Here is a 15,208-nt window from a genome sequence, read left to right on the forward strand (position 1 = left end):
TATATACAGTCTATATGCAGTAGTGTGTCGCCATGTGTGTGTGTGTGTGTAGTGTGGCGACGCGTCGCCATGCGCAATCGAATTCAATAAATAGTCATCGTTATCTGGAAAAAAATCGTAATATTTTATTTTATCATTATGACATATTTAGTTCCTATCACAATATGTTCTTTTTTGCATATTACTTTTACAAAATAATGTCGATGTTTCACATCTGCGAGGCGTCCCGTGACGGCTCACATTTTTTATCAGATCTCTCGTGGGCATATCGGAACTCTCGCTCGCACTGCTAGTGTTGTGCGTAACAACAAACGGATTTGTCGACAGTCAATAGCAGGTAATCAAGGAAAGGTTAAGGAAATAATGCAAAATATTTTAAGGATGTATTTTAAAACGTTCTTTAATGACATCCATATTTATATTTTTGTATAATTACATTAGTTGTCAAAGAAAGCATCCTTTAATTATAGCTACCTGCGTCCGAGCGGCATCTTTAGCGATATCGAGTTGTGACGTCAAAGGAATGTGACGTCATCTTTTATGACTCGGCTCGCACGTTCGTAATGGCCCGGCTATAGTGTGCCCTTACGTTGCTACGAAGTATATGCTTGTAGTTGTGTTCGACCGCATTGGTTCTGACTACACCTGCGCGCAACAACTTCAGAGCGGACTAGAAGTTTGGCGCGGATTTTATCAATATAATTTGTAAAGCAATCCCATAGTGCCATTGTTATGAAGGTACTGTCCGAGTCTTCACGTTCCTCGATCAAACTATTGTACATTAGCAGAGTGTAAGGTATTAGATATATCATATAGTATTATTGTATGTATCGATGTATTTTTGTTAAGGGAAAATTGCAAATGAAGCAGTAAGCAGTGGTTTAAAATTTGGTATGAGAATTTTGAGCGTACAGTCCACCTTTTTATAATATGGGAGTAGCAGACGAGCTTGCAGTCCACCTGATGGTAAGTGGCTCCTGCCGCCCATGGACATCTGTAATCAACTCGAGATAGGATTAGATATTCCTACCTGAAGTCAGCCACAGATGCGCTGCTACCCCTCCTATTTCTGCCTCATAACAGCAGTGTTACGCGCTGCTGTGTTCTGGTTTGAAGGGTGTGGTAAGGGAGACATACTTTTCCGAGGCGTTCCAGCTTAGTCCTCAGGGGGCGGCGCATCTGTGGCCGACCTCAGGTTGGAATCTAATCTTATTTGGGGTTGATTACAGATGTCCATACCGAAGTAGCAACTTACCATCAGGTAGACTGCGTGCTCGTCTGCTACTCCTATATATAAAAAACTTAACAGAAAGTTAGTTATTTTGAATATAATTTACGAGTGGACCCGCAGAGTGCAGCTAGTAAACGTATAAAAATATGTCGATACTACAATAATAGTTAAGAAATGTTGAAGTATTACCAATATTGTTGTGAAGTGGGAATTCTAATGGAATGTAATCGTTATGTTGTGCGAAATATATTTTGAGCATTCATTTGAGTTTTATTTTAAACGACCACTGACTTTTTTAACTTATGTGCGTATTATAAATGACTACTCTTTGCCCGCGGCTTCGCCCGCGTTTAAAAGAAAATAATATGACATACTAACATACATAAAACTGAAAATTCGTACCTTAACTTTGCTAAAGATTATCACTTGATCAAATGCATAGTTTACGATTCAATCCTTACTAATATCGATTAAAATAATCGATGTTTTGGGTCCAAAAGATCAATTCTCCGATTAATCGATCTTAGATCGCCATCCCCTTTTCCCGTGGGCTTTCCGGGATAAAAACTATCCTATGTCCTTTCCCGGGTCTCAGATATCATTGTAAAAAATTTCATTAAAATCGGTTCAGTGGTTTAGGCGTGAAGAAGAGACAACCAGACAGACAGAGTTACTTTCGGATTTATAATATTAGTAAGGATTACTTGATTTAACTGTGAAGGAAAACTTGGTGAGGAAACCTGAGAAATCTAAAAAGTTATGTGAAGTCTACCAATCGCACTTGGCCAGCACGGTGGACTATGACCTAATCCTTTTCAAATGGGTTGATGATTTAACGAACCAGCGTGGTGGAGTTGATACGATTCTGACATGGTATTCTGGGTTCAATCCCGGTTGAGCAGACATATAAATCAGGGATGGATAAAGCTCCGTGACCGAAACTATCGGATATCTTATTAAATAAAAAATCCGGTATAAAAGATTCGGACAAAGCGGAGTCTAAATGACACACTACCTATTATAAAAAGATTTAGTTCGAATAAACTGGTGTTATTCAGTTATTTTATAAATAAAATCAAATTATTATCTATTTTCTTTGCTTTCGACTCCTTAAAAATATAGAATGCGTAACCGAAATTATCCGAATCTTTTGGATAATCCGAAATAATTCCATATTCGCAACCGTATTCGAAACCGATATATGTTTTTAAAAGAAAGATAAAAGATAAATGGATTTTATTCAATGTTTGAGTCAGGACTTACTTCTCGTCCAGTCGCGCGTATGTAAATTACGCGTTCTGCTTGGCCGAGCCATAACAAATTAAATAGTCTCAATCACACGTGTATTCTGCTACTCTAATGATGGGACTAGACATGACGTTCTGTAATGGTAGAATTATCGCAATGTTTGACCATATATTAAGCTTAGAAATGTACAAATTCATTATTTGTATAAAAACGAATACAAGAAATAACCCTAAAATTGTTTTTTTTTTTTGCAATTGCTTTATTTTGTATAACTCGATCCTTTTGCTACTAATAAGTGTAAATAGAGAAAAAAGGACTTCATATTATAAACGAACAATTTAAATCTGACATTTTTTTCCAGGGAAGATGATTTTTTTTTGTTTTTTTTTTTTCATGGATCAGTACGGCCTATCATTGGCAATCATTGTTATTTTTGTTTGAACCTGATAACCCTCTTAGTTTAAAAGTTATAGCGATTTATTTACTTCAGGTGCACAATTCCCAAAAAAAAATTCAAAAGGTCGTAAAACCCAAAAATTTTTTTTATTTTTTTATATTTTTTTTTGTCGACAAAATGCGGTTTAATTTTACCTGTTTCAATATGTGCACTTTATGGAGATTCACCCTGTATAGATATTTCTTACATCGATTGTCTTTTCATAATCTTGACATTTAAAATCTTAGATGTGGCCCAATATACAACCAAAGAATATAGTAACTTGTTAGATAATTCAATCAACTTGGTTTAATAAGTAACCTATACAGGAATATTCATTTTATAACTAAACGTCAACAAGTTAGCGAAAAGCTTCATTATAAGTATAGGTATTCTGTGGTGAAGAGTCAAGAGTCGCTGTCGCACGCATGGCTTGACAAATATTATATACGCCAAGTCTGGTGTCGCAATAATAGTTATGTTCTATAAAAATAATAAACTACTGTACAAAACTCATAATATTTCAATTGTTTTCTTCACTTTCCTATTTTTATTGTGTTCTATTAAGAATTTTTATATTTGGCATCCCTAAAGCCCAATTGAATTGACAAATTCACGATGAAACGGATGGAGCGCGGCATAAGCATAAGACAATATGTTGCGATAAGGTCGAATTTAATTGTAATATAATAAATAACGCATCGTGACAATAAGTAATTGGTTATTAGCGGTAACGCCTAAACAGTGTGTGATCAGTGATAGTCGTACAAGTGACATTATTACAGTGAGGTTATATCGGTTCTTGGAGAGATTTTGTGCGTAATTTTGTATTGGATTACCTCGGGATGGATTCCGCGCCGGCTCAGGAAGTGACTGAGCTGCTGAAACAATGGGAGGAGCAGCATACTACAGCGAATTACGACCCCATACCCACATTGACCAGGTGAGACTTTCAAACTACCAGATTTGCACGAAAAATATGGTTGTAGACACCGGCTGTATTTGTAATGTTACGAAAAATACATATTTTGTTTTATAATATACAAGTCGCAAGCGAGGATGTGGGCCATCTGATGGTATGTGGTCCCTGTTATATGGCCATTTTAAATCAGCACCGGCTAGGTTGGAGTTCCATCTGGATCATACCACAGTACCCTTGAAGACTAAGTTGAAATGCTTTAAAAGTATGTCCCTTACCACACTTCAAACCAGATCACAGCAGCGCTTAACACTGCTGTTATGAACCAGCAATAGGTATAGCGGTGATGCCTCCGGAGTGAAACTAGTAAGAGTTGTATGACTTTCATAATTGTTGTTTATTCTGTTCTAGAAAATTCTACACAAATGTAGGTTAGCAACTAGTTGTAATTGTTGCAATTATTTACTAATATGAAGTGATAGCTCCTCGTATCGCAGAAAACATAATCTTGATGGTGTAGGAATGCAAGTTTGTGAACATATTGAAATAAATGTCAATATTTAGAGCAGGTGCAATCGTGCAGGTGCAGGTGCCTAGCATCAGATTTTGGGTTTGATTTTGGATTGGATAGTTTGGATTTTGGGTCACAGGCGAATTTGGTTAAATTTGAGTGCGAGTCTAACTCGATGGTTTTGGGGAGATCATGACCCCTTTATCACATATTTTATATTTTTATCAATATTTTAATTAGTTGGTTTCTATCCATATGCCCTTAAATATTAGGTCTATTTACAGTCCCACCTGAATGAGGTCACCGCCCTCTGAATTATATGAACTAGTTTTTGGTTTGATATTGTAAGAATTTGGATACATGATGGTATCCCTCACTGTGAACATAGAGAGTAGATGGAATTGATGTTGAATCAAATTCATGTAGCCCTTCCATAAAGCATGCTAGGCATAGGACCCTATGTAGTTCGACTCAGGCGACACACCTATTTCTACCTAATAACAGCAGGGTTAAGTGCTGCTGTGTTGTGATTTGAAGGGTGTGGTAAGGGAGATATACTTTTCCGAGGTGTTTCAGTTTAGTCCTAAGGGGTAGCGTAGCATCAATAGCCGACATTAGGTAGGAATCTAATCCTATCTGGGGTTGATCACAGATGTCCATGGGCGGCAGTAGCCACTTATCATCAGATGGACTGTATGCTCGTCTGGTACTCCTATATTATAAAAGAAATGTAAAGTTATGTTTGGCATAGAGCACTACTCTAAGCCTTTCCCATTATGAGGTGTGCAATTAATTACTTTTGCGTCAAACCTAGAAATTGAAACTCGACCTCTCTAATGAGGATTCTGAGGTTTGAATACCAGGCATGTACCTCTGATTTTTCAAAATTATGCACATATTAGATATTACTTTTTATTTGCTTAAATACTGAAGACGACATAGTGAGGAAACCTGCATAACTGAGAGATCTTTAAAAAAAAGTTCTCAAAGGTATGTGAAGTCTACCAATACGCACTTGGCCAGTGCGGTGGACTATGGCCTAATCCTTCTCATTCTGAGAGGAGACCCGTGCCCAGCAGTGGGACAGTAATAGGTTGATGGCAAATTAATTCAAATTGATTGTAATAGACACAATTTCATCCTTAAGCCTAAATTCAAATGTAATTATAATTGTAATTTATTAATTAATTTCATCCTTATTTTTGACTGTAATTACTATAAATAACTATATCTCAGACCACATGTAGTGTATTTCATATAGCATGAGTCATGTTCGGACATGTGGTAATTAGGACATGTTCACACATGTTCAGATTATATAATATTGTGCAATTTCTACCATTATCTGATATAAATAGGGTTGGCACTAAAATAAACTTTAAATAAAGTTTATCTGTTATCTGTATAATGAAGAAATATAAAAAATATATTTAACAAAAATGTGTTAAATAATATTTGTTTTTTATTTATAAGATTTAAGTAGTTAAAACATACATACTCCACCTGATGATATGTGATTCTTATGGAGTTGATTACTCCATAAGGATTAGGTTTTATTTGAAGCCCATCACAGATGCATTGCCATTCCTGGGGACTAAAGTGTTGGCTTCATATGAAAGTCAGCTGACAACCACATTCCACACCATTCTGCCAAAATGCAGAACTATTTCATGATAGAAATAGGTGTGGGACCCCCCAGTCGATCCATATGAACTCTACCATCTTTGAAACCTATATATACTTTTGCTAAACATCATTCGAAGGATTGCAATAGTACCTAATTTAGGAAAAAAATTGCCAATGCCTCACAGAATCAACCTGGTATGTTATAAATAACTAGCTGACTCGGCAAATGTTGTGTTGCAATTAATAAAAACATGTTAAGGGTGAACAACCCTTATCACTTAGGGGAATGAAAAATAGATAGTAGCCGATTCTCAGACCTATTGAATATGTATATAAAATTTGGTGAAAATTGGTAAAGCCGTTTCGGAGCAGTACGGTAACTAACATTGTGACATAAGAATTTTATATATAAGATTACAACTATACTTATTTTGGTTCCCTAACGCCTAACTTATATATAATATCAACTCAAGAATATTCTTCCAATATTCCAGGATAGCGGAAATAATAGAAGGTGAGACGGAGAACTTCATGAAGAAGGACCCGGACCCCTTCGACGAGCGGCACCCTTCCCGCACGGACCCGGAGTGCGCGCTGGGGCACGCGCTCAAGGTCATGTTCAAGAAGGACAACTTCATGACCAAGGTGAGCATGAGCATGGTGTGTGTATCGTCTGAACATCTCTCGACGAGCGGCACCCTTCCCGCACGGACCCGGAGTGCGCGCTGGGGCACGCGCTCAAGGTCATGTTCAAGAAGGACAACTTCATGACCAAGGTGAGCATGAGCATGGTGTGTGTATCGTATGAACATCTCTCGACGAGCGGCACCCTTCCCGCACGGACCCGGAGTGCGCGCTGGGGCACGCGCTCAAGGTCATGTTCAAGAAGGACAACTTCATGACCAAGGTGAGCATGAGCATGGTGTGTGTATCGTCTGAACATCTCTCGACGAGCGGCACCCTTCCCGCACGGACCCGGAGTGCGCGCTGGGGCACGCGCTCAAGGTCATGTTCAAGAAGGACAACTTCATGACCAAGGTGAGCATGAGCATGAATATGACGTTCATAACATAGAAGTAACAAACCAGCATGCGTTCCATCTGATGGTAATGGTACGTCCATCTGTCATCAATCTTAGTTAGGATCCTACCTGGGATCGACTTCACGTCAAGCAACGATCAACACAGCTGTTACGAGACAGGAATAGATGTTATGGTGGTTCCCCAGTAGTCAATCCACAAATGGTTCTTTGGCAAAGGGAGATCTCCCGCCAGGCTAGGCGATCATCTCCGGACAGCGGCCGTTCTCCGACATTCTTAGTTCGGAGCTTGTATATGTACTAGATGTTGAGAAAATTTCGATAGCGTGATTCAGAATATTCGTAGCTAAATCTTTTGACAAGTAGCGGGAAGTCGCCGCAGTTCTACCATCTATTTGTACTTCCATTAAGGCATTAAAATTTGTTTTTATTTATAAAATTGCATAAACTTGTATTTTATACTATTATTTTGTTTTCTTTTTTATTCAATTTCAATTTCATCAATTTCTTACCATGTTTAAACGTATTGCATTATGTTTTAATGTATTTTACCGTGTTACATCGTATTCTAACATGTTGAAACATATTTCCAGCTGGTGAACGACTACGTACGGGACACGTACTACTCCCGGCAGAACATCACCGGGCGCGACGTGTTCAAGCTGAACGTGGCCGCGTGCAGGCTGACGCTCGACCTGATGCCGGGGCTCGAGATGAGCGTCGTCTTCCAGGTCAGTTGGGGCTGATGTAGGTGTAGGAGAGCATGCTGTCCACCTGATATCTGTAATCAGATAAGATTACGTTGAATGACTCCCGGGGGAGAGGGGAGAGGAAGGTCATCCCCTTGAGAATCTGCCTGGGCAATATGGGCACCCAGATAATCCCTACCCACCCCTATATTGAAACCTTACCCACCCCTATCTCGAGATGAGCGTTGTCTTCCAGGTCAGTTGGGGCTGCTGTGAGTATTGACACTAGTGTGTGTAACATGTAGTAGATGTAGGTGTGAAGGTGGTGGAATCTTTTGCAGTTAGCTGTCAGATGTACCCATTTTTACGATATAGAAGTAGCAGACGTTCATGCAGTCCACCTGATGTTAATTGATTACTGCCGTATGTACATCTGTAATCAACGCCAGATCCGTTCGGGGTCATATTCAGCCCCTTGACAAGCTGTCTGGGCTAAGAGGGAGAACCAAATAAAGGGACTATTTGGTTCTCCCTCTTAGCCCTCACCCCACCACACCCTCATATTGCAAACACAGCGGTGGCATATGACATACCAGTTTCCTACCTGAGGTCGGCCACATGCGCTGCTACCACTGAGAACTAATGTCTCTTTCTATGTCTCTATGTTTCTTACCACATTTTACAAACCGGAAGATAGCAGAGCTGCTGTTATTAGGTAAAAAGGTGTGGCGGTGGTGCCGCCGGAGTCCACAAAGGTTTCTAACACCTTCTAAATATATTATAAGTACATTGAATACCAAGAGCACAAAACTAAATTCATATGTTTCCCCAGGATAACGAGCCACTCATTCATCGGCTGGTGAACTGGGCGACCAGCTCGCCGGAGCCGCTGCAGTGCTACGCGACCGGGTTGCTAGCGGCCGCTATGGAGGTGCAGGAGATCGCCACTAACTTCAGGTGGATAGTGTTAAAACTAGTAAACATTACAATGTGCATTAACCCCCCAACCCGCCACTTTCTTACGTCTTAGCTCCTCGCTTCAGGATATTTTATTTTAGGTTTCTACATAAATATAGGTCAGCATCTAAATGTATTATCTTTAGATCGTTTATATCTGCGGAAAATGCCCCACAAGGACATAACCAGACCAGAATTTTTTAATGATTTTGTTTCATCTTGATTGGTCACATGTAGCTAATTAAATCAGAGGTAAATGGAAGGTGGTATAAGCCTCTGTGATTCGACTCCGGCGGCACCACTGGTACATCTATTTCTGCCTAATAACAGCAGTGTTAAGCGCTGCTGTGTTCTGATTTGAACAGTGTGCTGAGGGAGACATACTTAACCGACTTAGTTCTTGCGGGTAGGGGCGCATCTGTGGCCGACCACAGGTAGAAATATTTAATCCTATCTGAGATTGATTACAGATGTCCATGGGCGGCAGTAACCACTCAGATATAATAAAAAAGGTAATAGATCTCTATGCACGGCAATGACCACTCGTAAAGTGTGCAAAGTCCACATATTCGCTGTGGAATAAATCCCTTTCACTACGAGATGAGACAAGAGGGTTGATGACGACGATATGTCTAATAAACAACTGTATTTTGTTTCAGGGACTTAAATGCAATATTAGTGCCACTTATGTTGAAGAGGTTGCACGAACTAAGAAATAAGACGCAAGACGAGAAAGTGAGTGTTTTTTTATTATTATTACGCTTTTATCAGCTGGACGAGTATGTATATATATGTATGTACACAGTTATGTACCCGTATGTATGTATGTATGTAGAAGCAGTTATAGGGTAGTGGTTAAGAAAACATGTGAACTATATCCTAATCCTTTTAATTAACATGCTTTTATTAGCTTGGGTTGTATATATGTAACGGAATCTTTGAACTCGATTTTTACTCACTTTGAACGGTCTGATTAATTTAAAATTTTGAACAATTATCAAGGACGATGACAACACATGATTTTTATAATTTTATCCCATTTTCATCATCAATCAGGATTAACGATTTTCCATGTGCGATTTTAGCGTGGTTTTTAGTTTTTAAACTATAATTATTTTGAGAGACGACCCTTGCCCAGTAGTGGGACAATAATGGGTTGGTGATGATGCATGTATGTAACGGAATGCTTCTAGCATTAAGTCCGCCTTTTGTACCGATTTTTATGGTATAATAAAGTATAAATAAATAAATCTTTGAACTCCATTTTTACCTACATTCAATTTTGTCCCATTGTCCTTATCAGGATCATCTGGATTAACGATTTTCGAAGCGGTGTTCCATCGCCTTAGACAGTTGGCAGACTTATTGCATCAAGATAGATTGCAATAATTATTATTAGTTAATCGATTTAAAAAATTAAAAAAAATGTTATTTGTTTTTTAAACTATAATTTACCAAATCAATTGTATGTATCAGTGTTAAATTTATTAGCGCGAATTATCAATAAATAAATAAAATAATGAATTAAAAAACATTCTAAAATGGCTTGAAACTAAACTTTGTGTTTTTGGTTCACAGCAAACAAATCAGAATTCGGTGACACCGCCCGGTTTGGTCACCAGACACTTCGCCAGGTTCGACAAGAGAAGAAACAATGACGTCAAGTGCAACGGCCCGGGGACTGAGAAGATGGGTAAATATAGTCTTTTACTACTATTCTTACTACGCTTTTATTAGCTTGGGTTGTATCTATATATGTATGTATGTATGTAACAGACTCTTTGAACTCGATTTTAACCCACTTTGAACGGTCCGATTAATTTGAAATTTTGAACAATCATCAAGAACCGATGACAATACACGATTTAAATAATTTTATCCTATTCACCATTCATCAGGATCGTCAGGAATCAGGATTAACGATTTTCCTTGTGCGATTTTAGCGTGGTTTTTAGTTTTTAAACTACAATTATTTTTATAATATAGGACTAGCAGACGAGCACGCAGTCCACCTGATGGTAAGGCTACTGCCGTAAAGACATCTGTAATCAACCCCAGATAGGATTAGATATTCCCACCTGAGCTCTGCCCCAGATGCACCGCAACCCCTGAGGACGAAGCTGGAACGCCTCAGAAAAGTATGTCTCCCTTCAAACCAGAACACAGCAGCGCTTAACACTGCAGTTATAACAGAAATAGGTGTGGCGGTGGTGCTGCCGGAGTCGAACCGCAAAGGGTTCTACCACCTTCAAATTTATAATTACATATTGTTATATTTTTTTCTGTAAGGGTTAAATTACTTTTGTTGTCAATAAGTAAATATTACAATCTTCATTTAAGTAAAAAATATTAGTAATCTACGATGATCGGAAAAGTATTGTCATAGGTTACTAAACTCTTTGGTAATGTTTTCTTGATGTTCTTCTTGTCGAATATTTAAAGAAATAAAGATGTGTCTGAGCTAAGAAAATAAGATTTTATTATTTAAAATAATTTCACGATTCTATATTTTAACAATTTTTATTGATTAATTTCAGAGCAAGAGGAGGGCGGAGGGGCTGCGCACATGATAGTGGACGAGACGCCGCCCTTGCCGCCGCCCGGCACCGACCCGGAGACGCCGGTGAAGAATTATAACTGTAAGTAATCATATGGATATTTAAATAATCGTTGGCGGCTTGTTTTTGTCTTTGTCTGAACCTGAAAATAAATGTTATCAATCATAATACAAAATTGCGCCAACCCCCATTGCTACCTCAAACTTGTCCAGTCCCTTAGGGGTTGATTTTACAAAAACGGCAAAGGCAAGGTGTTTAGTTACAAATTTCATAGCGTTTGCTGAAAAATTCAATGATTTTCAATCTAATTTTCACCCGCTATTAAATCCTCCTTGGGGTTAATTTTCCAAAAACACTGATTACTTATTTTCGTTCTATTCAAATAGACAATTTTCATAGTATATGCATTAAATTTAAAAGTTTTTCAAACAAACTTCCAACCCCTATTTTAGTGCCTTAGGGGTGGAATTTCCAAAATTCCTTCCTTAATGCTCACTAACGCTTTATAAAAAGCTTATGTGCAAAATTTCAGGATTTTAGGTTCAACGGTTTCCGCTGTGTATTTATCTCTGGCACAATGAGTAACTTTGCGATTTTATATGCATGTGTAAATTATCATGTCTGTCCCGACACGTGTCTGATCCGCTCATTGCCTGTTCCAGCTCACACGGTGCCACCGGACAGCGGACTGATGTCCCCGCCAGCTAGACCGGCTAGAGCGCCCCCTATACACGAAACATCTTCAAACTCTAGCTGGGCGGAAATGGAGACATATGTTATAGGTAAATATTATTATTATCAATTATTATAATAACACTTTGTAACGCAGTACAGAATACTGCCTATCCAGAAAAGTCCTTCGGCTGCATATCGCGCGAATAAACGGGAACGAAAGGTCGCCAAGCTACGCCTAAACCTTTGTAACCTGTTATCTAAAATCATAGTCGTGTCCCAGGTATCATTGAGTGTGGTATTCATTCGACTTCGACAGAGTTCCTAGGTATCAGGTATCATCAACTTTATATTAGAGAGAAATACATGTGGCATTAATAGAGCTGGAGTCTAACCACAAGGGTTCAACCATCATCAAAAGACTATATTTTTAATAAATATTTTTTTTTATATAATATTAAAGTACCAGACGAGCACATGGTAAGTTGCTACTGCCGTCCACGAACATCTGTAATCAACACCAGATAAGATTCGATTTCATCCTGAGGTTAGCCACAGATGCGTTGCTACCCCTGAGGGTTAAGTATGTCTCCCTTACCACACCCTTCAAACCCGAACACAGCAGCGCTTAACACTGCTGTTATGACAGAAATAGGTGTGGCGGTGGTGCCGCCAGAGTCGAACCACAAAGAGTTCTATCACCTTATTACCTATACCTTACAGACTGTAATATATTTGACCGTTCATAGCGATGCCAGTGTGTGTGTGTGAATGACCTATTGTTAATATACTTGAGATTCGGTTATTAACAACGGATATTGAAATTAAAGTAAGAATTCTGATATCGTATAAGATGCACTTTTATTGTTCATATACTTGGAAGTGACAGAGTACAGTATATCCACAGAGTATATCAAAAATGCAGAACACAGATAATAAAGGCAACATAAGCTCCTCTAGCGGCAAGAAACAGAATATTTTGACATAATACAATTTATAACTTAACAAATATATTACGTGTGTGTGTGTGCGTGTGTGTGTGTGTGTGTGTATGACCTATTATTAATATATTATGTGTGTGTGTGTTTTCAGGTAATATTCAGATCCACCCGCCGACGGACGCCACCAAGCAGATGCTGATACTCCGGTACCTGACGCCCATGGGTGAATATCAGGAGGTAGATGAGTGTGTTTTATGATGATTTTTTTGTTGTAGATGATGATGATTATGACGTTGTGGTCCGCGCCAAAGTTCTAGTCCGCTGTGAAGTTGTTGCGCGCAGGCTTAGTTAGCATATACTGGCGGGCACACTAACGCAGTTATGTACATATCTACAATTTGCTATTGCGACGCGACTCGTTTCTATATTCAGAGCGGACTAGCAGTTTGGCGTGGACTATACCTAGATGTTGTGGATAGAACGTAGGTTAGGTCCTTTGTTAGAAAAATATATAGCTTCATTGGTGGCGCCACTGTCTACTTAATATTTGATTAGATTTTTTTTTTGATATAGTTTTTTAGTATATATATTTTTTTAATTTGCATTATAGGTCTTATTTAAAGATTCTTTATTGTTAATTTTGGAAGTGAAAACATCTTTAGCAGTGTTGTACACTCTTTGTGAGGGGTAAAAAATGTTAAACTCGCAACACGTGGCCTGATCGAAAATTCGTAAGACAGCAAAGGAAACTGCAAAAGTTGTGATATCATTCGGTGTTAGCATAGAAAAAATATGTTAATGGGTGTCAGTTTCATTTTTTATTTATAATATTATTTGGTACTAGTTTTTGCCCGCGGCTTCGCCCGCGTTAATAAATATAACATACTAACATACATAAAACTGAAAATACGTACCTCCAACTTTGCTAAAGATAATCACTTGATCAAATGCATGGTTTACGATTTAATCCTTACTAATATCGATTAAAATAATCGATGTTTTGGGTCCAAAAGATCGATTCTCCGATTAATCGATCTTAGATCGAAATCCCTAGTTCCCGTGGGATTTCCGGGATAAAAACTATCCTATGTCCTTTCTCGGGTCTCAGACTATCTTTGTACAAAATTTCATTAAAATCGGTTCAGTGGTTTGGTCGTGAAGAAGAGACAACCAGACAGACAGACAGACAGAGTTACTTTCGGATTTATAATATTAGTAAGGATTAGTAAGGATAAGGATTGTATTATTATTTGGTATTCAGATTAGGTTCCGAAAATTTTCACTCCTGCCGGCACTCCCGGTGTGCAATCCGTTGTTTTTTTCATTTAATCTAAAAAAGTTGAGCAAAATAAGAAATATCCTTTTCAAATCAAATCTTGCTTTGTAATAAATCTCACTTGCTTTGTAAAAAATCTCACTTGCTTTTTAAAAAATCTCACTAGCTTTGTAAAAAAATCTCATTTGCTTTGTAAAAAATCTCATTTGCTTTGTAAAAAAATCTCATTAATATCTAATTATGTAGTATATTTTTAAACATAAAAATAGACACTATTTGAAAAAGATTAGTAATTTATTTTTGTAAGAACCACTAATAAGAACCAGTAAATCGTGGAAAATGGTGCAGGTAGCAAAGTTAAATTAAATGTTAGATGTAATCATATTTCTGTAATATTCTATTTTGTTACTGTTTGTTTTCGCTAATAAATTAAAACAAAAATCAAATCAAATCAAATAGTTTATTTGTTAACTAGCTGACCCGGCAAACCTTGTACCGCCTCAAAATCTATTTATCAAATATATTTCATATAAAATATAGCCTATGTTACTCGTGGATAATGTAGCTTTCGAATGGTGAAAGAATTTTTAAAATCGGTCCAGTAGTTTTTGAGCCTATTCATTACAATCAAACAAACAAAGTTTTCCTCTATATAATATTAGTGTAGATAGATATAGGTACAACAAGGTTGTACTAATATTACTGACATTTCCATTATATCTATGTTTGTTCTAAATAAGCTATTCTATTCCCAGTTCCTGTCTCACGTGTTCGAGAAGAACGCCCTGGGCCTTATCTTGGGCTATTTGAACGTACGGGAGTCGAGAGATTCCCGTCTCGCCTTCGAAGCCCTGAAGTACCTCGCCGCGCTGCTCTGCCACAAGAAGTTCTCTATCGACTTCATTAATATGGGCGGTTTGCAGGTACGTGTGTGGTGAGATAGTGTGGGTAGTGTATGATAAGACGGTAAGTGGCTACTGACGCCCATGGACTACTGGAATGAACACCAGATGAGTTTTTTTTTTTTTGTTATAATATAAGAGTAGCAGACGAGCATGCAGTCCACCTGATGGTAAGTGGCTACTGCCGCCCATGGACATCTGTA

The 15,208-nt window shown here is 38.1% G+C and overlaps 2 protein-coding genes across 2 annotated transcripts in view; both read left to right on the plus strand.

Moving 5' to 3' along the window:
- LOC140751252 (uncharacterized) overlaps positions 1-15,208 on the plus strand; it is a 110,269-nt gene that overhangs the window by 76,306 nt on the left and 18,755 nt on the right. The gene's annotated exons all lie outside the window — the stretch shown is intronic.
- The window catches only part of mahj (LisH and WD40 domain-containing protein mahjong), a 42,212-nt gene continuing 30,376 nt past the window's right edge, over positions 3,373-15,208 (plus strand). The window contains exons 1-10 of the mRNA XM_073085144.1: positions 3,373-3,858; positions 6,466-6,616; positions 7,604-7,741; positions 8,532-8,656; positions 9,316-9,391; positions 10,235-10,349; positions 11,194-11,295; positions 11,877-11,996; positions 12,979-13,064; positions 14,859-15,026. Coding sequence (XP_072941245.1) covers positions 3,761-3,858; positions 6,466-6,616; positions 7,604-7,741; positions 8,532-8,656; positions 9,316-9,391; positions 10,235-10,349; positions 11,194-11,295; positions 11,877-11,996; positions 12,979-13,064; positions 14,859-15,026 — 1,179 coding nt within the window. The 5' untranslated portion in view covers positions 3,373-3,760. The remainder of the gene's footprint in view (positions 3,859-6,465; positions 6,617-7,603; positions 7,742-8,531; positions 8,657-9,315; positions 9,392-10,234; positions 10,350-11,193; positions 11,296-11,876; positions 11,997-12,978; positions 13,065-14,858; positions 15,027-15,208) is intronic.

The sequence above is a fragment of the Epargyreus clarus genome, unplaced genomic scaffold (assembly GCF_041222505.1).
Source record: "Epargyreus clarus isolate Ecla_fem2 unplaced genomic scaffold, WU_Ecla_fem_2.2 ptg000022l, whole genome shotgun sequence".
Taxonomy (NCBI): domain Eukaryota; kingdom Metazoa; phylum Arthropoda; class Insecta; order Lepidoptera; family Hesperiidae; genus Epargyreus; species Epargyreus clarus.